The sequence below is a fragment of the Cherax quadricarinatus genome, chromosome 11 (assembly GCF_038502225.1).
Source record: "Cherax quadricarinatus isolate ZL_2023a chromosome 11, ASM3850222v1, whole genome shotgun sequence".
NCBI lineage: Eukaryota > Metazoa > Arthropoda > Malacostraca > Decapoda > Parastacidae > Cherax > Cherax quadricarinatus.
The window spans coordinates 22,994,981-23,022,627 of record NC_091302.1 but is presented as its reverse complement, the minus strand read 5'-3'; the positions used below and the strand labels follow the sequence as shown (position 1 = coordinate 23,022,627).

Below are 27,647 nucleotides of genomic sequence, written 5' to 3'. Positions count from 1 at the left end.
TCATCAGGAGGAGAGTGGTGGGGCACCTGGAAAGAAACAAGTGTATAACTGACAACCAGCACGGTTTCAGGGAAGGAAAATCCTGTGTCACAAACCTACTAGAGTTTTATGACAAGGTGACAGAAGTAAGACAAGAGAGAGAGGGGTGGATCGACTGCGTATTTTTGGACTGCAAGAAGGCCTTCGACACAGTTCCTCACAAGAGGTTACTGCAAAAGCTAGAGGACCAGGCACACATAACAGGAAAGGCACTGCAATGGATCAGAGAATATCTGACAGGGAGGCAACAACGAGTCATGGTACGCGACGAGGTGTCAGAGTGGGCGCCTGTGACAAGCGGGGTTCCACAGGGGTCAGTCCTAGGACCTGTGCTGTTCTTGGTATACGTGAACGACATAACGGAAGGGATAGACTCAGAAGTGTCCTTGTTTGCAGATGATGTGAAGTTAATGAGAAGAATCGAATCGGACGAGGATCAGGCAGGACTACAAAGAGACCTGGACAGGCTACAAGCCTGGTCCAGCAACTGGCTCCTTGAATTTAACCCTGCCAAATGCAAAGTCATGAAGATTGGGGAAGGGCAAAGAAGACCGCAGACACAATATAGTTTAGATGGCCAAAGACTGCAAACCTCACTCAAGGAAAAAGATCTGGGGGTGAGTATAACACCGAGCATATCTCCTGAGGCGCACATCAATCAGATAACTGCTGCAGCATACGGGCGCCTGGCAAACCTACGGATAGCGTTCCGATACCTCAGTAAGGATTCGTTTAAGACTCTGTACACCATCTACGTCAGGCCCAAACTGGAGTATGCAGCACCAGTTTGGAATCCACACCTAGTCAAGCACGTCAAGAAATTAGAGAAAGTGCAAAGGTTTGCAACAAGACTAGTCCCAGAGCTACGGGGATTGTCCTATGAAAAAAGGTTGAGGAAAATCGGCCTGACGACACTGGAGGCCAGGAGGGTCAGGGGAGACATGATAACGACATATAAAATACTGCGCGGAATAGACGAGGTGGACAAAGACGGGATGTTCCAGAGATGGGACACAGACACAAGAGGTCACAATTGGAAGTTGAAGACTCAGATGAATCAAAGGGATGTTAGGAAGTATTTCTTCAGTCATAGAGTAGTCAGGCCATGGAATAGCCTAGAAAGTGATGTGGTGGAGGCAGGAACCATACATAGTTTTAAGGCGAGGTATGACAGAGCTCATGGGGCAGGGAGAGAGAGGACCTAGTAGCAATCAGCGAAGAGGCGGGGCCAGGAGCTGTGACTCGACCCCTGCAACCACAAATAGGTGAGTACAAATAGGTGAGTACACACACACACAAGCGCCAGGCTCCGAGAATCTTAGTGCTTTTAGGGCGTGTTTTAGCAGCTAGAAGCAACCAGTGTTAGTGACAACGTCAGTGAACAACCCTACAAGTGATAACCAAAGTATTAGCAAAAATAAATAAAGTAAAGGCGAGAGAAAGCCTGAAATTATACAACAAAATTTCAAAGTGCCAGTTCGTTGAGGCCTAGTTGGCACCTGTTGCCACAGTGTTACACATATACAAAGTACAAAGCGAGTGACTAAAGAGAAAAGATCAAATAGAATTAAGAGAGGGTGGCTAACGAGAAACTGTGATGTAGCACACAGAGTGAACAAGCTAGCCAGAAAGGGGATATATATATATATATATATATATATATATATATATATATATATATATATATATATATATATATATATATATATATATATATATATATATATATACATACATATACATAAATATATATTAGCAGAGGTGGTGGCAGCAGTAGGCTTGAGGGAGTAGTGCCGCCATAACAGGTTGGGTGTCATCACAAATAAGAAGTGTACTTACCAAAAGTGAAGTGTAAATTATAAAAGTAGAAGTATACAAGTGATAAGTGTGGTAAATGAGGACTCAAAAGAGCAACGAGAAAAGAATAGTTGAAGAAGTCAGAGGCAGAAGGGCGAGGTGCACGAGTCATCGTACAGCGAGCATCGTACAGTGAGCATCGTACATCAGGCATCTGGATGGACGTCCCCTCTGAGGAGTAATGTACAAATCACCTGTTTGTGGTTGGCAGGAGGTTTTTGAGTGGTAGAGACGGCCCTACGATCACTGGTAGCTCGCTATCTAAACCCTGCTCCAGAGGGATTATCATACACACAACACCTAGGAGTAGTAGGAAGATAAAATTGGTAGGAGCAAGGAATAGGCAGGAGGATTAAGTCGTGGCTAATGGGACTACAGCCCTGACAACAGTTTCGAGAGATAATGTTTTAGGACACAAAGACAGTACAATCTGAGAAGCAAGTATTGGGTACACATGTAGTAAAAGGTAGTACATAACTGGGTGAAAGAATGACTTGTTAACACACGCTAGTATTATAATTATTAGAATTACTCTCAGTGTTAATGGTATTGTATTAGTATTACGGATACACAGGGGTGAATTGTATTTCTGGGACATATAAACAACTGACGTGCTCACACACACACGCGCGCACACACATACACTCGGGGCCAGGAGCTGAGTCTCGACCCCTGAAACCACAACTAGGTGAGTACACACAGCTGATCCTTGGAATTTGACCGCATCCCCTCACCCCCCCACACACCTTTCCCTCCCCCACAGACCTTTCCCCTCCCCGCTGTTGCCTTCACTCCCTCCTCCCTCCTATCTTTTCCTTCCCTCGCGTTTCTCTCTCTCATCGCCTTTTTCCCTCCCCTTCCACTACTCTCTCTCTCTCTCTCTCTCTCTCTCTCTCCCTCTCTCTCTCCCTCTCTCTCTCCCTCCCTCTCTCCCTCTCTCTCTCCCTCTCTCTCCCTCACTCCCATAACCCTATCTCTCACCCTTCTCTCTCTCTATAGGCTTCTCTCTCCATCTCTCCATTTCTCTCTCTCATAGCCTTTTCCCTCACCCTCCTTTCTCCCTCTCTCTCTCTTTCTCTCCCTCTCCCTCTCCCTCTCTTTCTCCCTCTCTCTACCCTTTCTCTCCCCCTCACATTTCTCTCTCTCCCCCTTGGTCTTATCCCTCACCCCCATACTCTCTCCTCTCTCTACCTCTTTCTACCCTTTCTCTCTCCTCTCTCTCCCTCTTTCTACCCTTTCTCTCTCCCCCTCGCACCCTCTCCCTCCTCTAGCCTTCTGTGGTAAAAAAAAAAAAAAAAAAAAAATGGGTGGCCTTAGAGGACGGAAAACCAGAGATCTGGTAGACGAACTAGGGAGGAAAGACTGGGAGTTAGAGCTCCAAAAAAGGGAGGAAGAGTGGGGAAGGAAGATAATAGAGCTTGGTAAGAAAATGGAGGAGCGGACAGCTGAAGAGTGCAGGAAGTGGGAAGTACAGGTCTTAGCAGCAGAAGCTAGGATACAGTGCTTAGAAGAGAAACTGCAAAGCCTGAAACAGATTAGAGAGACAAATGACAATTCATATGTGACATCAGGAAATTCAAAGTCAGGCGCAGACAAGGGGACGGTAAGCAACAACGGAGACATGCCATACACGAAGGCCCTATCAGACCCACGTGGGGCCAGGGAAAAGACGACGAGCACACTAAGATCAAACGACAGGTCCAAAGACAATGAAGGTATGCTATATGCAGAGATTCTAACAGCCAACTGCAGTAGCAAGGGACAGCTGGTCAGGAAAGACAGTTCACTGAGAATAGAAGTTTCAGATATGACAGGGACTGAAGGCAAGAACATGTCAATGGAAGGAAATAAAATGCCTCAGAGGAAGCAGATGGAGACTCAGTGGGAGGAGGAAAGGGCGAGGTCAGTTTTTGTATACGGGCTCCAAGAAGCCAAGGGGGACAACTTTGAAAAAAATAAAACAGGGGGAGAAAAAAATGATTGAAGGCATCATGAAAACAATAGGGGAGGGCGATATGACCCAGGTGACAAATTTTCAGAGAATTGGGTGGTTTGTGAGTGGAAGGATACGGCCTGTCAGAGTAACTTTCAAGGAAGAATCAGTTCGAACCAGGATTCTGCAAGAGAAAGCAAGACTGAGGGACAAAGAGGGGTACCAGAGAGTATACCTCGACCGCGACAGAACACAAGAAGAAAGGACTACACTGAAAGAGAGGGTACAGAGACGCAAGGAGGAACGAGAAGCAATGACGAAAATGAGCAGGACCCAGACACAGGAGGAAGGGCAAACACACCCCACAGAATCTCCCACCAAAAGACTCCAACCGCGACATTTCCAACGCAACTGAGCAACCTATACTACAACCCACTCACTGTTCCCTCTGCCACCAACCCCCATATCACAAACCTCACCCCAACAGCTGTCCCTTATGGGCATTCTGACCCCACCCCCATCAACACAAACCCCACCTACACCACAGCCCCATATAGGCCCCCACCAAGGCTCTCGCTCCCCCAACCCCAATATTCTTGCATGACCACAATGATAGAAAAGAAACTTAAGGTTTGGTACACAAATGCGGATGGAATAACGAATAAACATGAGGAGTGGAACGAAAGAATCAGTGAAAAAATCCCCAGACATCATAGCAGTCACAGAAACAAAACTCACTGACACAATCTTCCCAACAGGATATCAGATCCTGAGGAAAGATAGAAGGAGTAGAGGGGGAGGAGGGGTTGCACTGCTCATAAAACACCGATGGGGATTTGAGGAAATGGAAGGCATGGACATGATAGGAGAAAGAGACTACATTGTAGGTACAATTCAGTCCGGAGAACATAAAGTAGTCATTGGAGTGATGTATAACCCACCACAGAACTGCAGGAGGCCAAGAGAGGAGTACGAAGAAAACAACAGGGTGATGGTGGACACACTGGCTGAGGTGGCAAGAAGAGCTCACTCGAGCAGAGCAAAGTTACTGGTAATGGGCGATTTCAACCACAGGGAGATCGACTGGGAAAACTTGCAGCCACATGGGGGTCCCGAAACATGGAGAGCCAAGATGATGGATGTGGTACTTGAAAACCTCATGCATCAACATGTCAGGGACACAACCAGAGAGAGAGGGGAGGATAAACCAGCAAGACTGGAACTTGTGTTCACCCTGAGCAGTTCAGACATTGAGGACATCACTTACGAGAGGCCCCTTGGAGCTAGCGATTACGTGGTTCTGAGTTTTGACTATATAGTAGAGTTACAAGTGGAGAAGGTAACAGGAACTGAAGGGGACAGGCCAAACTATAAAAGGGGGGACTACACAGGTATGAGAAACTTCCTGCAGGAGGTTCAGTGGGACAGAGAAATGGTAGGAAAATCAGTAAACGAGATGATGGAATATGTGGCAACAAAGTGCAAGGAGGCAGAGGAAAGTTTTGTTCCCAAGGGAAACAGAAACAATAGGAAGACCAAAACGAGTCCTTGGTTTACCCGAAGGTGTAGGGAGGCAAAAGCTAAGTGCAACAGAGAATGGAAAAGGTACAGGAGGCATAGGACCCAGGAAAACAAGGAGATTAGTAGAAGAGCCAGAAACGAGTATGCACAGATAAGGAGGGAGGCCCAGCGACAGTATGAAAACGACATAGCATCGAAAGTCAAATCTGACCCGAAACTGCTGTATAGCCACATTAGGAGGAAGACAACAGTCAAGGACCAGGTGATAAGGCTGAGGAAAGAAGGTGGAGAACTCACAAGAAACGATCAAGAGGTATGTGAGGAGCTCAACACAAGATTTAAGGAAGTATTTACAGTAGAGACAGGAAGGACTCTGGGGGGACAGACCAGATGGGGACACCAGCAAGGAATACACCAACAAGTGTTGGACGACATACATACAGATGAGGAGGAGGTGAAGAAACTGCTAAGGGACATCGATACCTCAAAGGCAATGGGACCGGACAACATCTCCCCGTGGGTCCTTAAAGAGGGAGGAGATATGTTGTGCATGCCACTTACCACAATCTTCAACACGTCCCTGGAAACTGGGCAACTACCTGAGGTATGGAAGACGGCAAATGTAGTTCCCATTTTTAAAAAAGGAGACAGAAAAGAGGCACTAAACTATAGACCTGTGTCATTGACGTGTATAGTATGCAAAATTATGGAGAAGATTATCAGGAGGAGAGTGGTGGAGCACCTGGAACGAAACAAGAGTATAAATGCCAACCAGCACGGATTCACGGAAGGCAAATCTTGTGTCACAAACCTTCTGGAGTTTTATGATAAAATAACAGAAGTAAGACACGAGAGAGAGGGGTGGGTTGATTGCATCTTCTTGGACTGCAGGAAGGCCTTTGACACAGTTCCTCACAAGAGATTAGTGCAGAAGCTAGAGCATCAGGCGCATATAACAGGAAGGGCACTGCAATGGATCAAAGAATACCTGACAGGGAGGCAACAACGAGTCATGGTACGTAATGATGTATCACAGTGGGCACCTGTGACGAGCGGGGTCCCACAGGGGTCGGTCCTAGGACCAGTGCTATTTTTGGTATATGTGAACGACATGATGGACGGGTTAGACTCAGAAGTGTTCCTGTTTGCAGATGATGTGAAGTTAATGAGGAGAATTAAATCTGATGTCGACCAGGCAGGACTTCAAAGAGACCTGGACAGACTGGACACGTGGTCCAGCAAATGGCTTCTCGAATTTAATCCTGCCAAATGCAAAGTCATGAAGATAGGGGAAGGTCACAGAAGACCACAGACAGAGTATAGGCTAGGTGGCCAAAGATTGCAAACCTCACTCAAGGAGAAAGATCTTGGGGTGAGTATAACACCGAGCATGTCTCCGGAAGCACACATCAATCAGATAACTGCTGCAGCATATGGGCGCCTGGCAAACCTGAGAACAGCATTCCGATACCTTAGTAAGGAATCATTCAAGACACTGTACACCGTGTATGTCAGGCCCACACTGGAGTATGCAGCACCTGTTTGGAACCCACACTTGATAAAGCACGTCAAGAAACTAGAGAAAGTACAAAGGTTTGCGACAAGGTTAGTTCCAGAGCTAAGGGGAATGTCCTATGAAGAAATATTAAGGGAAATCGGCCTGACGACACTGGAGGACAGGAGGGTCAGGGGAGACATGATAACGACATATAAAATACTGCGTGGAATAAACAAGGTGGACAAAGACAGGATGTTCCAGGGAGGGGACACAGAAACAAGAGGCCACAATTGGAAGTTGAAGACACAAATGAGTCAGAGAGATAGTAGGAAGTATTTCTTCAGTCATAGAGTTGTAAGGCAGTGGAATAGCCTAGAAAATGACGTAGTGGAGGCAGGAACCATACACAGTTTTAAGACGAGGTTTGATAAAGCTCATGGAGCGGGGAGAGAGAGGGCCCAGTAGCAACCGGTGAAGAGGCGGGGCCAGGAGCTAAGACTCGACCCCTGCAACCACAAATAGGTGAGTACAAATAGGTGAGTACACACACACATACACACACACGCGCGCGCGGGAGCAACAGTTGCTTTCTCTCGTGAATCTTTAGTAGTTATTGGCCAATGAAAGCCAGTGCCAGGGTCGTCGAAAGTTGACAGTGTCAGTGAACAGTCCGAGAAGTGATACACGATCTGTCCCAATCAGAAAAGGGAAGTAAAGGACACAGACACATGAAAATAATTTGAATCAGAGAAAGAGAGAGGAATGGCCGTAGGCCTAATGTGGGTGTAGGTGGTATTGCACATCCCAGTACCTAAATTCAAGCAGAATAAGTGTGACCCAAGCCAGAGAGATAAGAGATAAGGATGGTTGAGTTAGTGAATCCAGTGTATAGTGCATACAGTGATAAAGGAGTTAGTGAATATAGTGTTTAGTTAATACAGTGAAGAAGAAATAGAAGAGGAGCCAGAATGGGAAGCATCGTACAGTGCATGAGCGGAACAGTGCAGGCCTGCCAGACGTAACGTATAGCCTTTTTTTGTGGTTGCAAGGGAGTAACTGGCCCTGCATTACTGATAGCTGAGGGTCATAAACTGTGCTCTGGAGAGCTGAATATCATACTGAGGGCACTAATCACTTAACAGAGGAGTAGAATTGGGGAGGGGATTAAAGGTGGGGACCACAGTCACTGTAGTGTACGCACAGGCAGTAAGGTCAGATAACTAGCACTAGCATTGTTTATTCAGTAAGTATAACTCCAGGTATACATGAGTAGGTGCACAGGTGTTTACTCAGTAAGTATAACTCCAGGTATACATGAGTAGGTGCACAGGTGTTTACTCAGTAAGTATAGCTCCAGGTATACATGAGTAGGTGCACAGGTGTTTACTCAGTAAGTATAACTCCAGGTATACATGAGTAGGTGCACAGGTGTTTACTCAGTAAGTATAGCTCCAGGTATACATGAGTAGGTGCACAGGTGTTTACTCAGTAAGTATAACTCCAGGTATACATGAGTAGGTGCACAGGTGTTTACTCAGTAAGTATAGCTCCAGGTATACATGAGTAGGTGCACAGGTGTTTACTCAGTAAGTATAACTCCAGGTATACATGAGTAGGTGCACAGGTGTTTACTCAGTAAGTATAGCTCCAGGTATACATGAGTAGGTGCACAGGTGTTTACTCAGTAAGTATAACTCCAGGTATACATGAGTAGGTGCACAGGTGTTTACTCAGTAAGTATAGCTCCAGGTATGCACGAGTAGGTGCACAGGTGTTTACTCAGTAAGTATAGCTCCAGGTATACATGAGTAGGTGCACAGGTGTTTACTCAGTAAGTATAGCTCCAGGTATACATGAGTAGGTGCACAGGTGTTTACTCAGTAAGTATAACTCCAGGTATACATGAGTAGGTGCACAGGTGTTTACTCAGTAAGTATAGCTCCAGGTATACATGAGTAGGTGCACAGGTGTTTACTCAGTAAGTATAACTCCAGGTATACATGAGTAGGTGCACAGGTGTTTACTCAGTAAGTATAGCTCCAGGTATACATGAGTAGGTGCACAGGTGTTTACTCAGTAAGTATAACTCCAGGTATACATGAGTAGGTGCACAGGTGTTTATTCAGTAAGTATAGCTCCAGGTATACACGAGTAGGTGCACAGGTGTTTACTCAGTAAGTATAGCTCCAGGTATACATGAGTAGGTGCACAGGTGTTTACTCAGTAAGTATAGCTCCAGGTATACATGAGTAGGTGCACAGGTGTTTACTCAGTAAGTATAGCTCCAGGTATACATGAGTAGGTGCACAGGTGTTTACTCAGTAAGTATAGCTCCAGGTATACACGAGTAGGTGCACAGGTGTTTACTCAGTAATTAAATATAGCTCCAGGTATACATGAGTAGGTGCAAAGGCATAGGCACAGTACATAGCAGCATGCATGTGGAGAGCCTAGGATAGGCCCAAAAGTCTGACAGCGAGATTATCCCTCCCTCTCCTCCTCCGTCTCCCCTCGCTTAGGCTGGGGTGGCAGAATAGTAACACACACACTCAAACACACACACACACACACGTGAAAATAAGAGGGCCATAAAATCTCATACACAGATATATCTCACATACATATTCCAACACCCACAGTTCACCCACACTCTTTCCTTTTATCTCTATCTCTCTCTTTCTCTCTCTCCCTCTCTCCTATTCCACTGTTCCTTCCTCCTCCTGCTCCTCCTCCTCCTATACCTCCTCCCCCTTCACCTTCTCTTCCTTCTCACTCTCTCCCCCTCTCTCCTAGTATCTCTTCTATGTCTCTCTTTCTCTCCCTCTCTTCAATTCCACTTTCTCTCTCTCCCTCTCTCCCTTTCCACTATCCCTCCCTCCTCCTGCTCCTCCTCCTCCTCCTCCTATACCTCCTCTATCTCCCCCCTCACCTCCTCTTCCTTCTCCTCCTTCCCTCTCCCCACACTAAAGGCTGATCCTACCCAACTCACACGCTCCACGCACTCTAACACTCCCTTCCCCCCCTCTCTCTCTCTCTAACTCTCTCACTCTCTGAGTCACACTCTCATTCTCTATCCCACTTTCTCTCCCTCTTCATCTTCCTTCTCATCCTCCCTACTCCTTCTACTTACCTTCCCCCCCATTGATCTTGCCCCTGTCCCCCTTAGCCTTCCCCCATCTCTCTTCCCTCTGCTGCTGTCCCCCCTCCAGGTCACTATCCTTTTCCCCTCCCTGCCTCCTCCCCCTTTCTTTCCACAGTAAACACCCCCCTCCACACAGCACTCTTGGCATAAGCTCTTCCTTCTGGGGAAAAAAACATGGGACACCCTAAACCCGGACGAAGAACCAGAGGAATGGTGGATGAAGCGAAGGGTGGACCTGGGACAGAAGACTGGGAGGCAGAGCTCATGAGAAGAGAGGAGGAGTGGTGTAGGAGGCTGGAAGAGCTCGGCAAGAAAATGGAAGAGAAAATAGCTGAGGAGAGCAGGAAATGGGAATTACAAATCACAGCAGCTGAAGCTAAGACACAGAGCTCAGTAGAAGAACCAAAAAGTCTGAAACAGCCTAAAGACCCAAAGGACAGTACAGCCACGACACCAAGAACTGCTACATCAGTCACCGATGAGGGGACAATAAGGAACAAAGGAGATATACTGTATACGATGACTCTATCAGACGCAAGGGGGGCTCAGGAAAAGGCAGGGAGAACAGAAGGAACTAATGAGGGGACTAAAGACAACAAAGGAGCTAGGCTATACACAGATGCTCTAACAGACAGCTGCCATGTCCAGGAACAGATAAGCACAGTGACACTGGATAGGGAAGACACAGTGGGAAGCAATGCTTCAATGGCAGGAACTAATTTTTATCAGAGGATGCTCAGGGAAGTACAATAGGAGTACAAAAGGGAGAGGGCAGTTTTTGTCTATGGGCTCCAAGAAGTAGATAGGGAAACTTACGAGGCAAGGAAACAGGAGGAGAAAATAAAAAGACTGAAAGCATCATGAAAGCAATAGGAGAGGACGACATGACCCAGCTGACAAATTTTTGGAGAATTGGGTGGTTTGTGAGAGGAAAAAAGTGTCCAGTCAAAGCAATTTTCAAGGCAGAGTCAGCTTGAAACCGGATCCTGCATTAGAAAGCACACCTAAGGAACAATCAGGAGTTCTGGAGTGTGTACCTCGACCGAGACAGAACACAAGAAGAAAGGATGATACTGAAAGAGAGGATGCAATGTTGCAAGGAGGAATAGGAGGCAAGGAAGGTGGGGAGCAGGAGAAATCAGGCCCCAGTGGAAGAACAAACACAACCCCCTCCAGTACCACCCACAGAAGGAACACAACCATGGCAATCCCAAAGCAATCAAACAACCTAATTCAAAACCAACTCACTGTACTCTCTGCCCCCATCCCCCTCAGCACAAACCCCACCCCCACAGAAACCAACAGTAACCCACACATCCCCCTCAGTGCAAACCCCACCCCCACAGTAACCATGGTAACCCACACATCCCCCTCAGATCAAACCCCACCCCCACAGAATCCCACAGTAACCCACACAATGTACCCTCTCCCCTTATCCCCCTCACCACAAACCCCACTCTCACAGCAACCCACATACTATACCCTCTATCCCCATCCCCCACACCCCCACCCCCACTGAAACCCTCCATACGTCCTCTACCCCCACCCCATCACACCACAGACCTCAACCCCACAGCAACCCCCTACAGTTCCCTGCCAGGGCACCTGCTCCCCTTAACCCACCTTTCTTCCCAGACCACAGTTACAGAAAAGAAGTTGAAGGTTTCATACATGAATGTGAATGCAGATAGAATAATGAATAAATGTGAGGAGTGGCATGAAAGAATCAAGGAGAAGTCCCCAGACATCGTAGCAGTCACAGAAACAAAACTCACTGGGACAATAACAGATGCAGTCTTCCCACCTGGATATCAGATCCTCAGGAAGGATAGAAGGAGCAGAGGGGAAAGAGGGGTTGCACTGCTAATTAAAAACCGGTGGGGTTATGAAGAAATGGAAGGAATGGACAAGGTTGGAGAAAGGGATTACATAGTAGGTACAGTTCACTCAGGGGAACACAAGGTAGTCATTGCAGTGATGTAAAACCCACCACAGAACTGCAGGAGGCCAAGAGAGGAATATGATGAATGCAACAGAGCAATGGTGGACACACTAGCTGAGGTGGCAAGAAGGGCTCACTCGAGTAGAGCAAAGTTACTGGTCGTGGGCAACTTCAACCACAGGGAGGTTGATTGGGAAAACCTGGAGCCACATGGGGGTCCCGGAACATGGAGAGCCAAGATGATGGATGTGGTGTTGGCAAACCTCATGCACCAACATGTTAGGGACACTACCAGAGAGAGAGGGGAGGATGAACCAGCAAGAATGGACATTGTGTTCACCCTGAGTAGCTCAGACATTGGGCACATCACATATGAAAGGCCCCTTGGAGCTAGTGACCACGTAGTACTATGCTTTGAATACATTGTGGAGCTAAAAGTGGTGAGGGTAATAGGAGTAGAACGGGAAAAGCCAAACTTTGAAAGGGAGGACTACACAGGAATGAGGACCTTCCTGCAGGAGGTTCAATGGAAACTGGAGTTGGTGGGAAAATCAGTAAACGAAATGATGGACTTCGTAGCAACAAAATGCAAGAATGAAGGCAAATGAAGTCCCCATCTTTAAGAAAGGAGACAGAAATGAAGCACTAAATTATAAACCAGTGTCACTGACGTGTGTATTATGCAAAATCATGGGGAAGATTGTCAGGAGGAGAGTGGTGGAGCACCTGGAGCAGAACAAGATTATAAACGACAGCCAGAACGGATTCACGAAAGGCAAATCCTGTGTCACAAACCTAATCGAGTTTTATGACACAGTAACTGAAGTAAGAAATGAGAGGGAGGGGGTGAATTGATTGCATTTTCTTGGACTGCAAGAAGGTCTTCGACACAGTTCCTCACAAGAGATTAGTACAGAAGCTAGAGGATCAGGCACATATAACAGGAAGGGCACTGCAATGGATCAGATTATTATTATTATAATCAAGGGGGAAGCGCTAAACCCGCAATGGATCAGAGAATACCTAACAGGGAGGCAACAGTGAGTCATGGTCCGTGATGAGGTATCACAGTGGGCGCCTGTGACGAGCGGGGTCCCACAGGGGTCAGTCCTAGGACAAGTGCTATTCTTGGTATATGTGAACGGCATGACGGAAGGGATAGATTCAGAAGTGTCCCAGTTTGCAGATGATGTGAAGTTAATGAGGAGAATTAAATCAGACGCGGACCAGACAGGTCTACAAAGAGGCCTGGACAGGCTGGATGCGTGGTCCAGCAACTGGCTCCTAGAATTTAACCTCGCCAAATGCAGTCATGAAGATCGGAGAAGGGCAAAGAAGACCGCAGACAGAGTATAGGCTAGGAGGCCAAAGATTGAAAACCTCACTCAAGGAGAAAGAGCTAGGAGTGAGTAAAATATCGAGTACATCGCCAGAAGCACACAATAACCAGATAACTGCTGCGGCATATGGGCGCCTGGCAAACCTGAGAATAGCGTTCCGGTACCTCAGTAAGGAATCGTTCAAGACTTTATACACTATGTACGTCAGGCCCATACTGGAGTAGGCTGTACCAGTTTGGAACCCACACCTAGTCAAACACGTCAAGAAATTAGAGAAAGTGCAAAGGTTTGCAACAAGGCTAGTTCCAGAGCTAAGGGGAATGTCCTAAGAAAGAAAGGTTAAGGGAAATCGGTCTGACGACACTGGAGGACAAGAGGGTCAGGGAAGACATGATAACGGCTTGCAAAATACTGCGTGGAATAGACAAGGTGGACTGAGACAGGATGTTCCAGAGATGGGACACAGAAAGAAAGGGTCACAGTTGGAAGCTGAAGACTCAGATTAGTCAAAGGGATATTAGGAAGTATTTCGTCAGCCACAGAGTTGTTAGGAAGTGGAATAGTCTGACAAGCGATGTAGTGGAGGCAGGAACTATACATAGTTTTAAGACGAGGTATGATAAAGCTCATGGAGCAGGGAGAGGGAGGACCCAGTAGCGGTCAGTGAAGAGGCGGGGCCAGGAGCTGAGTCTCGAGCCCTGTAACCACAATTAGGTGAGTACACACACACACACACACACACACACACACACACACACACACACACACACACACTAACACACATACACACAAACACACACGCACAAACACATACATACTCATACACTCGCAGACACACACACACACACACACACACACACACACATGGTACGTGGCGAGGTGTCAGAGTGGGCACCTGTGACCAGCGGGGTCCCGCAGGGGTCAGTCCTAGGACCAGTGCTGTTTCTGGTATTTGTGAACGACATGACGGAAGGAATAGACTCTGAGGTGTCCCTGTTTGCAGATGACGTGAAGTTGATGAGAAGAATTCACTCGATCGAAGACCAGGCAGAACTACAAAGGGATCTGGACAGGCTGCAGACCTGGTCCAGCAATTGGCTCCTGGAGTTCAATCCCACCAAGTGCAAAGTCATGAAGATTGGGGAAGGGCAAAGAAGGCCGCAGACGGAGTACAGTCTAGGGGGTCAGAGACTACAAACCTCACTCAAGGAAAAAGATCTTGGGGCGAGTATAACACCAGGCACATCTCCTGAAGTGCACATCAACCAAATAACTGCTGCAGCATATGGGCGCCTAGCAAACCTCAGAACAGCATTCCGACATCTTAATAAGGAATCATTCAGGACCCTGTACACCGTGTATGTTAGGATATTGGAGTATGCGGCACCAGTTTGGAACCCACACCTAGCCAAGCACGTGAAGAAACTAGAGAAAGTGCAAAGGTTTGCAACAAGACTAGTCCCAGAGCTAAGAGGTATGTCCTACGAGGAGAGGTTAAGGGAAATCAACCTGACGACACTGGAGGACAGGAGAGATAGGGGGGACATGATAACGACATACAAAATACTGAGAGGAATTGACAAGGTGGACAAAGACAGGATGTTCCAGAGATTGGACACAGTAACAAGGGGACACAGTTGGAAGCTGAAGACACAGATGAATCACAGGGATGTTAGGAAGTATTTCTTCAGCCACAGAGTAGTCAGTAAGTGGAATAGTTTGGGAAGCGATGTAGTGGAGGCAGGATCCATACATAGCTTTAAGCAGAGGTATGATAAAGCTCACGGCTCAGGGAGAGTGACCTAGTAGCGATCAGTGAAGAGGCGGGGCCAGGAGCTCGGACTCGACCCCCGCAACCTCAACTAGGTGAGTACAACTAGGTGAGTACACACACACACACACACACACACACACACACACACACACACACACACACACACACACACACACACACACACACGCACACACACACACACACACACACGCACATTCATGCACACTCACATATACAGCACACACAGACACAGACACACAAATATACACACATGCAACACACATATGCACACGCCACACACATTTTGCGGTAACTAGCGTATAGAAAAAAAAGGGACACCGGAGAGGAGGACGAAATAACAAGGGAACAGAGGAATATTGGCATGGAAAGGAAGAATGGGTGGAAAAGCTCAGAGACGGATAGAACAAGAGTGGGAAATGAAGCTAGAAGAGCTAACCAATAAAATGGAGGAGAGGATTGATGGAAAGAGCAAAAGGTGGGAAGTGCAAGCCAAAACCGTAGATGCCAGGATACAGAGACTAGAAGATGAACTGAGAAACCTGAACCAGGACATAGAATCAACGAACAGAAGGGGCTTAGAACCAGCAGCAGGTACACCAGGATATTATGTGAAGATCAAAGTAAAGAAAGGGGGAAAGACCTAAGTAGAGGTCACATCACGCCACAAAGAGGGCCAGGATATGTCGAGGAGGGAAAGTGGCATACCACTGGGTACAGGGAATTGCAGGTGGAGATGGTGGCAGGTTTCCTGCAGAGGCACTGCTAGGCCACAAAACGGACAGGAAATGGAAGGGGAAGCAGTGATGGCACACCTTCAATCAGACCTAGAGATGTGGAGGGAAAATCAATGGGAAGAGGAAAGGGAGAGGGCAGTTTTTATCCATGAGCTTCAGGAGGATAAACAGAGGACTTATGAAGAGAGACAATAGGGTGAGGAAAAAGATATTGAAAATATTATGAAACAAACAGGAGAGGAGGACATGACTGTGCTGATAAATTTTCAGAGAACTGAGGCATACCTGAGGGGAAAAAATCGACCAGTCAAAATGGTTTTCAAGACAGAAACGGTGCAAAATAGGATCCTGCAGCGGAAACCATAGCTAATGGAAAGAAAATACAAGCAGGTGTTCCTTGACCATGATATAATGTGTACAGAATGGTAGAAACTGAGACGCAAGAAGCAAGAAAGAGAGACAAGGCTAGAGACAGGCAGGGATACCCAGGGTCGGGAGGAGCAGCAAACACACCCACACAGAGCACACCCCATACAACACTGCAACCAGACAAATTAACCCAAATGAAACCATAATCTGCACTCACAGACCTCACCTCCACAGCACAAACCCCACCTACACAGCAGCCTCCCACAACGGCATGCCAGGTCTCCCACTACCCCAGCTGTCACAAATCCCCAGAATACAATTATGAAAAAGAAGCTAAAGGTATGGTACACTAACACAGATGAAATAAGAAATAAATGTATGGAGTGGCACAAAAGAATCATGTAGGCATCCCCAGACATCATAACACTCATGGAAACCCAAATTTCAGGAATGATAACTGATGTGATCTTTTCAACCAGATATCAGATCATATGGAAAGACAGAAGGAAGACAGGAGGTAGAGGAGGAGTTGCACTGCTCACCAAAAACCAGTGGAGTTTTAAGAAGTTGGAAGGAGTGGATGGAAGGGAAGCAAGAGAGTAAATAGTATGAGCACGTCAGACTGGAGATACCAGAGGTGATGACTGCAGTGATGTACAACTCACCACTGAATAGCACGAGACCAAGATAAAAGTATGATGAAAACAATAGAGTAGATACACTAGATGACGTTGCCAGAAGTGCCAACATGAGTGGGGCAAAGATACTAGTTGTGGGTGATACCAATCACAAGGATACTGACTGGAAAAAAACTTGAGCCACACTGTGGACCAGAAACGTAGAGGGCCAAGGTGATGGAAGTGGTACTGGAAAACCTCATGCATCAACAAGTTATGGACACTGCCAGTAAGGCTGTACCTCATATTCACCTTCAGTAGCTCAGACACTGGGGACATCACATACGAAAGGCCTCTCGAAGCTAGTGATCACGCAGCCCTGAGCTTTTAATACACTGTGAAGCTAAAAGTACAGAGGGAAGCACGAGTAGGATATAGGAAGACAATCTATAAAAAAGGGGGACTACACAGGTATGAGGAATTTCCTGCAAAAGAACTGGTGGGAAATACAGTGAATGAAATGGCTTGATAAAGCTCCTGGAGAGCGAAACGTTGCCACAATAAAATGTCACATTAGTTGCACTTGTGTCCTTTTACTTTACAAGAAGAGACTGGAGAAATATATGAGTGGGAGGGGCTGGGTTTGATTGGTGTCATGGGGTGCAGGAGTTATTTCTTGGGTAGCTTTAGGTAGAGGTCGTTTTGATAAGGACCTGCCTCGTATGGGCCAGTAGGCCTTCTGCAGTGTTCCTACATTCTTTTTATGTTCTTATGTTCTTATTATGTGACCACAAAATGTAAAGAGGCGAAGGAGAGGTTCATACGTAAGGGCAACAGATTGAGTGGGAAGAGCAAAATGTACCTTTGGGTCACACAAAGGTGTAGGGAGGTCAAAACTAAGTGCAGTAAAGATTGGAAAAAGTATAGAAGATAAAGGACCCAGGAAAATAACGAGATTAGCAAAAAGCCAGAAATGAATAGACATGGATAAGGAGAGAGGCTCAGTGGCAATAAGAGAATGACCTAGCATCGAAAGCCAAATCAAGAGGAAAACAAGTGAAGGGCCAGGTAATCAGGCTGAGGAAGGAAGGGAAAGAGATCACAAGAAACGACAAAGAAGTATGTGAAGGGCTAAAAACGAGATTTAAGTAAGTGTTTTCAGTGGAGACCGACTGGATTACATTAGACCGGAATGGTAGGGTACTCCAACAAGTGCTGGACACACTACACACCACCGAGGAGGAGGTGAAGAGGCTACTAGGTGAGCTAGAAACTTCAAAGGTGGTGGGATCAGACAACATCTCTCCTTTGGTCCTGAGAGACGGAGCAGAGGCGTTGTCTGGGCCACTAAGAACAATCTTGAAAACATCTATCAAAACAGAGCAACTACCAGAGGTGAGGAAGACAGCAAATGTAGGCCCAGGCTATTAGAAAATTGAGAAGCAGGTAGATTAAACTACAGACCAGTGTCACTGACATTAATAGTATGCAAAGCCATAGAGAAGTTTATTAGGAAGAAACTAGTGGAGCATCTAGAAAGGAATGAGATTTTACCGATAACCATCACGGTTTCAGATAAGGGAAATCCCTTCACAAACCTGCTGGAGTTTTACGACAAGGTGACACAAGTAAGGCAGGAGAGAGAAGGGTGGATAGACTGCATTTTCTTGGATTGTAAGAAGGCTTTCGACACAGTTCCACACAAAAAGATTAGTGCAAAAGGTAGAAGAGCAGGCAGGAATAAAAGGAAAGGCACTGCAATGAATCAGAGAATACCTGACAGCAAATAAACACCGAGTGATGGTACATGATGAGGAGTCAAACTGGGCGACTGTGATGAGCGGCGTTCCTCAAGGGTCGGTCCTAGGGCCAGTGCTGTTTCTGATGTATGTGAATGACATGAGGGAAGGGGTAGATTCAGAGGTGTCCCTGTTTGCAGACGACGTGATGTTAATGCGCAGAATTCAAATGGCTCCTGGTGCAAAGTCATGATGATTGGTGAATTTCAAAGAAGACTGCAGACAGAGTACACGCTAGGGGACCAAAGACTGCAAGCCTGATTCAAGGAAAAGGATCTTGGAGTGAATATAAAACCTAGCACATCTCCGGAGGCGCATTTCAACCAAATAACTGCTGACGAATATGGGTGCTTGGCAAAGCTAAGAACAGCCTTCCGACACATTAACAAGGAATCTTTCAAGTCTGTGCAAAGTATACGTAAGGCCCATATTTGAGTATATAACACCAGTATGGAACCCACACTTGGTCAAGCACTTCAAAAAAATAGAGAAAGTGCAAAGGTTGGCAACAAGACTATTCCCGGAGCTAAGGGGAACGTCCTACGAAGAAAGGTTAAAGGAAATCAACATGACGACACTGGAGGACAGGTAGGATAATGACGACATGATAACATATAAAATACTGAGAGGACTTGATAAAGTAATAGGGACATGATATTTCAGAGGTGGGACACAGGAACAAGGGGTAACCCCAAAAAAATTTTCCAGGTGTATAAAACAAAAGTTAGGGATAAGATAGGTCCCCTTAAAAATAACTATGGGCATCTTACTGACAAAGAGAATGAAATGTGCTCGATTTCAAATAATTATTTTCTCTCGGTTTTTATACAGGAAGACACTAACAATATCCCAGTAATTAATTTTTATAGTGGACCTGAAGAAGATAAATTATGTAACATTACAGTCACTAGTGAAATGGTTACGAAACAAACAGACTGTCCGAAACAAAATAAATCACCGGGTCCTGCTGAGCTTTTTTCAAGGGTTCTTAAGGAATGCAAAATGGAACTCTGTGAACCATTAACAAATACTTTTAATTTATCTCTTCAAACAGGTGTAGTGTCTGATATGTTGAAGATGGCTAATGTAATTCCTATTTTTAAAGCAGGGGACAAGTCGTTACCGTCAAATTACCGCCCGATAAGCCTAACCTCAATTGTAGGCAAATTACCAGAGTCAATTATAGCTGAGATTATAAGAAGCCATCCGGATAAGCATAAACTGATTAGTGATACTCAGCATGGATTCGAGGCTGTTGATCACGACAAAGAATTTGATATTGTTTATTTAGATTTTAGTAAGGCTTTTGATGGAGTACCGCACCAAAGACTGTTAAAGTGGCAGCTCATGGCATTGGGGGAAAAGTGCTGTCATGGATAGAGTCATGGCTCACAGACAGGAAGCAGTGTCCATAAATGGGGTTAAATCCGAGTGGGGATCTGTAACAAGTGGCGTTCCACAGGGATCAGTCTTGGGCCCGTTGTTGTTTATAATATACTATATCAATGATCTTGATGAGGGAATTACTAGTGTAATGAGCAAATTCGCCGATGACACAAAGTTAAGTAGGATAATTGATTCAAACGTAGATATCAGGGAACTTCAGGAGGATTTAGACAAACTCAATTCGTGGTCAGAAAAGTGGCAGATGCAGTTCAATGTAGATAAATGCAAGGTTCTGAGATCGGAAGTGTCCACAACCCTAGCACTTATAAGTTAAATAATGTAGAACTTAGCCATACAGATTGTGATAAGGACTTGGGGGTTATGGTAAGCAGCAACCTTAAACCAAGACAGCAATGCCTAAGCGTACATAATAAGGTAAACAGATTACTGGGATTCATATCAAGAAGTGTAAGCAACAGAATTCCAGAGGTCATACTGCAGCTTTATACATCATTAATGAGGCCTCACCTAGATTATGCAGCTCAGTTCTGGTCTCCATTTTACAACATGGACATAAATTCGTTAGAAAACATTCAGCGTAGGATGACTAAATTAATACATAGCATTAGAAATCTTCCCTATGAAGAAAGATTGAAGACTCTTAAGTTACATTCACTTGTTAGACGAAGAATGAGGGGAGACATGATCGAAGTGTATAAGTGGAAGATAGGTATTAATAAAGGGGATATTAACAAGGTCTTGAGGATGTCTCTGCAAGAGAGAACCCGCAGTAATGGATTCAATTTAGACAAGTTTAGATTTAGAAAGGATATAGAGAAGTATTGGTTTGGAAATAGGGTAGTTGATGAGTGGAACAGTCTACCTAGTTGGGTAGTTTCAAATTTAGGTTGGATAAAAACATGAGTGAGAGGGGTTGGATTTGAGTGGGAGTTGCATATGAGAGTGGATAGAGTTATCAGAGCACTGAAAATTGGGTTGGGCAAATGTTTTGTTAGTGAGATGGATTGTAAAGGACTTGCCTAGTATGGGCCAATAGGCATGCTGCAGTGTTCCTCCTTTCTTATGTTCTTATGTTCTTAAGTTGAAACTTAGATGAGTCATAGGGATGTTAGGAAGTATTTCTTCAAACAGAGTTGTTGGGAAGTGGAACAGTCTAGACTCTAGAGAGTGATGATAAATTAGACACATGTGCAACTCTTGGGTATCTTTATTGAGGAAACGTTTCGCCACACAGTGGCTTCATCAGTCCATACGTAGGAGAAACTTGAAGAACAGGAGGAGAATGAGGTAATCAGTCCCTCAACCTTGAGTCGATGTGTTCAGTCCATCAATCTTGAAGAGAATAGGTATTCTACGTATGGACTGATGAAGCCACTGTGTGGCGAAACGTTTCCTCAATAAAGATACCCAAGAGTTGCACATGTGTCTAATTTATCAACTTGTCGGTTCTCTGAACCATTCATCTAGAGAGTGATGTAGTGGAGGCATGATAACTGCATAGCTTTTAAGAATATACACGACAAAGCTCATTGAGCAGGGAGAATGGACCTAGAGACGACCAATGCACAGGCGGGTCCAGGATCTGTGAATCGACGTCTGCAACCACAAATAGGTAAGTACCAATAGGTAAGTACACATGTACACACACACATCCTCCCATACTTCCACTCACAAACCCTCACACACACACACACACACACACACACACACACACACACACACACACACACACACACACACACACACACACACAAACACACACACAGGACAGGAGGGTCAGGGGAGACATGATAACGACATACAAAATACTGCGTGGAATAGACAAGGTGGACAGAGACAGGATGTTCCAGAGATGGGACACAGAAACAAGGGGTAACAACTGGAAGCTGAAGACTCAGGTGAGTCAAAGGGATGTTAGGAAGTATTTCTTCATAGAGTAGTTAGGAAGTGGAATAGTCTGGCAAACGATGTAGTGGAGGCAGGAACTATACATAGTTTTAAGACGAGATATGATAAAGCTCATGGAGCAGGGGGAGTGAGGACCTAGTAGCGGTCGGTGAAGAGGCGGGGCCAGGAGCTGAGTCTCGACCTCTGTAACCACAATTAGGTGAGTACACACACATACAGACAGACAGACACACACACACACACACACACACACACACACACACACACACACACACACACACACACACACACACACACATACGAACACACACACACACACACACACACACACACACGCGCGCGGGGTCAGAAGCTGAGTCTCGACCCCTGCAACCACAATTAGGTGAGCGCACACACATAGACACACATGCATAGTACGCAAAGTCATGGAGAAGATTATCAGGAGATGAATTGTGGACCACTTAGAAAGGAAAGGGCTTATCAACGACAACCAGCACAGATTCAGGGACGAGAAAACCTGCGTCACAAACCTACTGGAGTTAAGAATTATTACATAAGAACGAAGGAACACTGCAGAAGGCCTACTGGCCCATGCGAGGCAGGTCCAAGTCTCCTACCGGCTTAAGCCAATGCACCCAACCTAGTCAGGTCAGGTCACATTGACTTAAGGGAGGAACACGGCAACCGACCTGGTAGCACAAGCTATCAGGTCCAACTAGAGAAAGTGACAGCAGTAAGACAAGAGAGAAGGAGGGGTGGGTAGACTGCATTTTCTTGGACTGTAAGAAGGCTTTTGACACAGTTCCACACAAGAGATTAGTACAAAAGCTGGAGGACCAAGCAGGGATAACAGGAAAGGAACTGCAATGGCTCAGAGAATACCTGACGGAAAGGCAGCAGTGAGTCATGGTACGTGACGAGGTGTTGGAGTGGGTGCCTGTGATGAGCGGGGTTCCACAGGAGTCAGTCCTGGGGCCGGTGCTGTTTCTGGTATATGTGAATGACATAAGGGAAGGGATAGACTCAGAAATGTCCCTGTTTGCAGATGATGTGAAGTTAATGAGAATTAAATCGGAGGACCAGGTAGGACTAAAAAGGGATCTGGACATGCTACAGGCCTGGTACAGCAAATTGCTCCTGAAGTGCAAAGTTATGAAGATCGGGGAAGGGCAAAGAAGACATCAGACAAAATACAGTCTAGGGGGCCAAAGAGTACAAACCTCACTCATGGAAAAGGATCTTGGGGTGAGTATAACACCGATCGCATCTCCTGAGGAGCACATCAGCCAAATAACTGCTGCGGGATACTGGCGGCTAGCAAACCAAGAACAGTATTTCGACATTTCAGTAAAGAGTCGTTCAGGACTGTACACCGTGTACATCAGGCTTATACTGGATTATGCAGCACCAGTTTGGAACCCAAACCTCCCCAAGCACGTCAGGAAATTAGAGAAAGTGCAAAGGTTTGCAACGAAACTAGCCCCGGAGTTAAGGGGCATATCCTACGTGGAGAGGTTAAGGGAAATCGATCTGACGACACTGTAGGATAGGAGGGACAGGAGGGACAGACGGGACATGATAACAACATAAAATACTGAGATAAATGGACAAGGTGGACAGGGACAGGATGTTTCAGAGATGGGACACACCAAATAAGGATCACAATTGGAAACTGAAGACTCAGATGAGTCCCAGGAATATCAGGAAGTATTTCTTCAGTCACAGAGTTGTTAGGAAGTGGAATAGTCTGGAAAGTGATGTGATGAAGGCAGGATCCATACATACGGCTCATGGAGCAGGGAGAAAGTAGACCTAGTAGCGACCAGTGAAGAGGCGGGACCAGGATCTGTGACTCGACCTCAACCACAACTTGGTGAGTACACACACACACTGTCATTGGCATGGCCTAGCGGCTTACCTACCGTAAACTAGGGAAGAAATTGTTCTCGACTGCCAAAACTCACGTGCAGAGAAATATGAAACTAGAGGCCCTGTAAACGTGGTGTTAATGCTTTTGAGGTTAAGCCAAGAAGTTCATGTACCGGGAGATGAAGGAGAGGATACAAGGAGGAGCAGCAAAGGATCTGATAACAAAAGACAATGAACTTGAAGGGGAAAGTAAATGGGAAGAGCAGAGGAGGTCGCTTCTTTGAGTGGATAAAGTGATGACAAGTGGTGAGGTATTGACTAAAAGGGAGATACCTAACATGTCAAGAGTAGTCATTTGGACACTAACCGAGCCTCTGACTGGCAAATCACGCTTTCCTGCCCTTTATATATGACTGTAATATCAGTTTCTTCATCTTGATATAATATTCTATTGTTGAAAGTTTGAAGAAATGAGAAGAAGATGCTTTTGAAGTTACCAAAACTATTTCAAGAGTTTTGAAATGAGTTACATAACTGGAAATAAGGAGCCTGCGCATGTCAACATTGCATGAGCCTGAATCTAGTAATAAACAAAATGAAAAAAAAATTTGATGGAAAAAATTCTGACATCTATTCTGGATACCCAACTATCACTGTATATCTTTTAAAACTACACAGATGTTTATTACTGTTACAGCCTCCGCTACAACCTCCGCTAATAAAACAATAAATACCACGGCACCATTATATGCATTCAAGTGTATGATTCAGATTTAATGAATAACCATCACTTAGTTTCTTACATATATAACCGATGTCTCAAGCAACGAACATGTATAAATAATTTGCCCTCTTCAAAATATTTGCAGCATTTACTTATCGTTCTTTGATCAAATATGTCGTGCGCATCTCCCCCTCCCTCCACCCCCCCCTCCCTCCACCCCCCGTCCCTCCACCCCCTCCCCCCTCCCTCCCCCCTCCCCCTCCCCCTCCCTCCACCCCCCACAAAAAAGCGTAACAATGTGCTCCAAATAATTATCTGAATGCAAATAATTAGCGTGACTCAAAGCAAATATTTGATCCTTTTGATTTCTTTCTTTCTAAATCAAATTTCTATTTTACTTACATTTTTCTGCCTTTTTAATCAGTGCCAATAATAATTGTCTTACCACTTACCAGGTATACTCATAAAGGTATATTCAGTATGTTTCTCGTAGTTTTCCTTCACTCCGCTTTACACAGAGGAACTACACTACAACGCATCAGCTGTGCTAACCCTTGTCAGTACTTTCCAGCCATCTCTGTTGTTTTTACAATATTCAGATGTTTACTTCTTTTTATATACATAATTTTTTGAAGCTTACTGAATAATCTAAATCATTTTATGTTCGCATCACAAACACATGAAAACAAGATATCCATAACCTTATATTTGTTGATTTGCCATTTATAATGAGCAAAATTGCATTCATCTTGGAGAATGAGGTGTAGTGCAGCTGCAGCTGTGGTAGGCGGAGACGGGTGACGGCGAGGAGCCTAGTCGACCACACCAGGAGACGAACCTTCAGAGACCACTCGAAGAAGGCAGCGAGGAAGGCTGGGTCGTCACTTATCACAACAATTATTGTATATGATGAAACCTGACGCAGCTGTTAAAACAATAAAGAATGGATAACCCTGTGTGACGGTGGAGATACAGGCGCTTAGTTAAACAAACTATTAAGAGACTTGTCATTTTAACGGAAATTACGTATACACAGTGTGAATAAGTAATTTCCGTGTGAAGAGAGTGGTGGAGCGGAAGAAACTTATAAACGACAACCATCAAGGTTTCAGGGAAGGGAAATCCTGTGTTACAAACCTACTGGAGTTTTATGACAAGGTAGCGGAAGTAAGACAAGAGAGAGAGAGGGGTGGGCAGACTGCATCTTCTTGGACTGCAAGAAGGCCTCCGACACAGTTCCTCACAAGAGATAAGTTCAAAAGCTAGAGAATCAGGCATGCATAACAGGAAAGGCACTGCAATGGATCAGAGAATACCTGACAGGGAGGCAACAACTAGTCATGAAACATGACGAGATTCAGAGTGATCATCAGTAATGAGCAGAGTTCCACAGGGGTCAGTCCTAGGACCAGTACTGTTTTTGGTTTATGTGAATGACTTGACGGAAGGGATAGACTCAAAAGTATCCCAGTTTGCAGATGATGTGAAATTAATGAGGGGATACATGATAACGACATAAACTACTGCGAGGAATTGACAAGGTGGATAGAGACAGGAGGTTCCAGAGATGGGACGCAGAAACAAGGGGTCACAATTGGAAGATGAAGACTCAGATGAGTCAGAGGGATGTTAGGAAGTATTTCTTCAGTCATAGAGTTGTCAAGAAGTGGAATAGTCTGGCAAGTGATGTAGCGGAGGCAGGAACCATCCATAGTTTCAAGATAAGGTTTCATAAAGCACATAGAGCATGGAGAGAGAGGACCAAGTAGCATTCAGTGAAGAGGCTGGGCCAGGAGCTATGAATCGATCCCTGCAAGCACAAATAGGTGAGTACACCCACACACCCACACACACACATTCACACACACAAACACATTCACACACACAAACACACACACATTCATTCCCCTTTGCTTCTCCCTCCTCCTCACTCCCCATATTCCCCTCTCAATACCCCTCCCCACCCCTCTCCCATTTAGCCACTGTCTACAGCTTCCTCATCTACCTCCCCCTCACACTTGGACAAGCACACAACAAAACAAACACACAGAATTACATAAGTTTTTTATTCTGTGGCAACCAAAACAAAAACAAAATGCGTTTCCAGAGAGCGGGAAGGAAAACCATCAGACAGGAAGATGAATCTGCAAAGGAAGATTGGGCAGCAGAACTTATGAAAAGGGAACATGAATAGGGAAAGAAGCTAGAAGAACTTAGCATGAGAATGAAAGAGAGGATAGATGCAGAAAGCAAGAAGTGGGAGATACAAGTCACAGCAGCAAAAGCTGGGATACAGAGATTAGAAGAGGAACTGAAAAATCTGAAACAGCCTAAAGAACTAAAGGACAATTTGGGAATGACATCAGGGACTGCTACCTCAGTCACAAACAAGGGGACTGTAGGGAACAAAGGAGTGAAACTGCATGCAGAGCATTGTGGAGCCCAAGAAAAAGAGAGAATCACATCAGGAGCAATCGAAGGGACTGTAGAAAATGAAAGAGCTAAGCTATATGTGGAGGCCCTAACAGACCACAACAAAGCCCAGGGAAAGCTGAGAAGGAAAAATGACAGGCCACTGAGTCCAAGGACAGTAGACAGTGAAGAAACTGAAGAAGAGAAAGCTGCAATGGAGGAAACTAAATCGAATCAGTGGATACATAGGGATATGCAATGGGAGAATGAAAGGGAGAGGTCAGTCTTTGTTTATGGGCTATAAGAAGTTGAAAGGGAAACTTACGAAGCAAGAAGACAAGGGGAGAAAAACGCAATCGAAAGCATCATAAAAGCAATAGGAGAAGATGACATGACCCAGAAGGCAAATTTTCGGAGAGTAGGGGGGTTTGCAAGAAGAAGAACCTGGCCAGTGACAGTGACTTTCAAGGCAGAATCGACTCGGAACAGGATCCTGCAGGAGAAAGCAAGACTATGGGACATGGTCAAGATACAACAGAAGGTGTATCTTGACCATGACAGAACACAAGTAGAAAGGCAGAAACTAAGAAAGATGGTACAAAGACAAAAGAAGGAAAGCCAGGAGAAGATGCAAATGGACAGGAGAATCCAGACTCAGGAGAAAGATCAAATACAGTCTCCCTCACAACCACCTACAGAAGCCCCCAACCAGGACAACCCCATGCAACCAAACATTTTAAC

General features: G+C 45.5%; 1 protein-coding gene across 1 annotated transcript in view; it reads right to left on the bottom strand.

The window, feature by feature from the left end:
- LOC128687511 (probable glutamate receptor) overlaps positions 1 to 26,469 on the bottom strand; it is a 180,100-nt gene extending 153,631 nt beyond the window's left edge. The window contains exons 1-2 of the mRNA XM_070083858.1: positions 26,449 to 26,469; positions 25,196 to 25,419 (exon numbers count right to left, since the gene is read on the bottom strand). Of these exons, the coding sequence (XP_069939959.1) occupies positions 25,196 to 25,419; positions 26,449 to 26,469 (245 nt within the window). The remainder of the gene's footprint in view (positions 1 to 25,195; positions 25,420 to 26,448) is intronic.
- Positions 26,470 to 27,647: the final 1,178 nt, after the last annotated feature.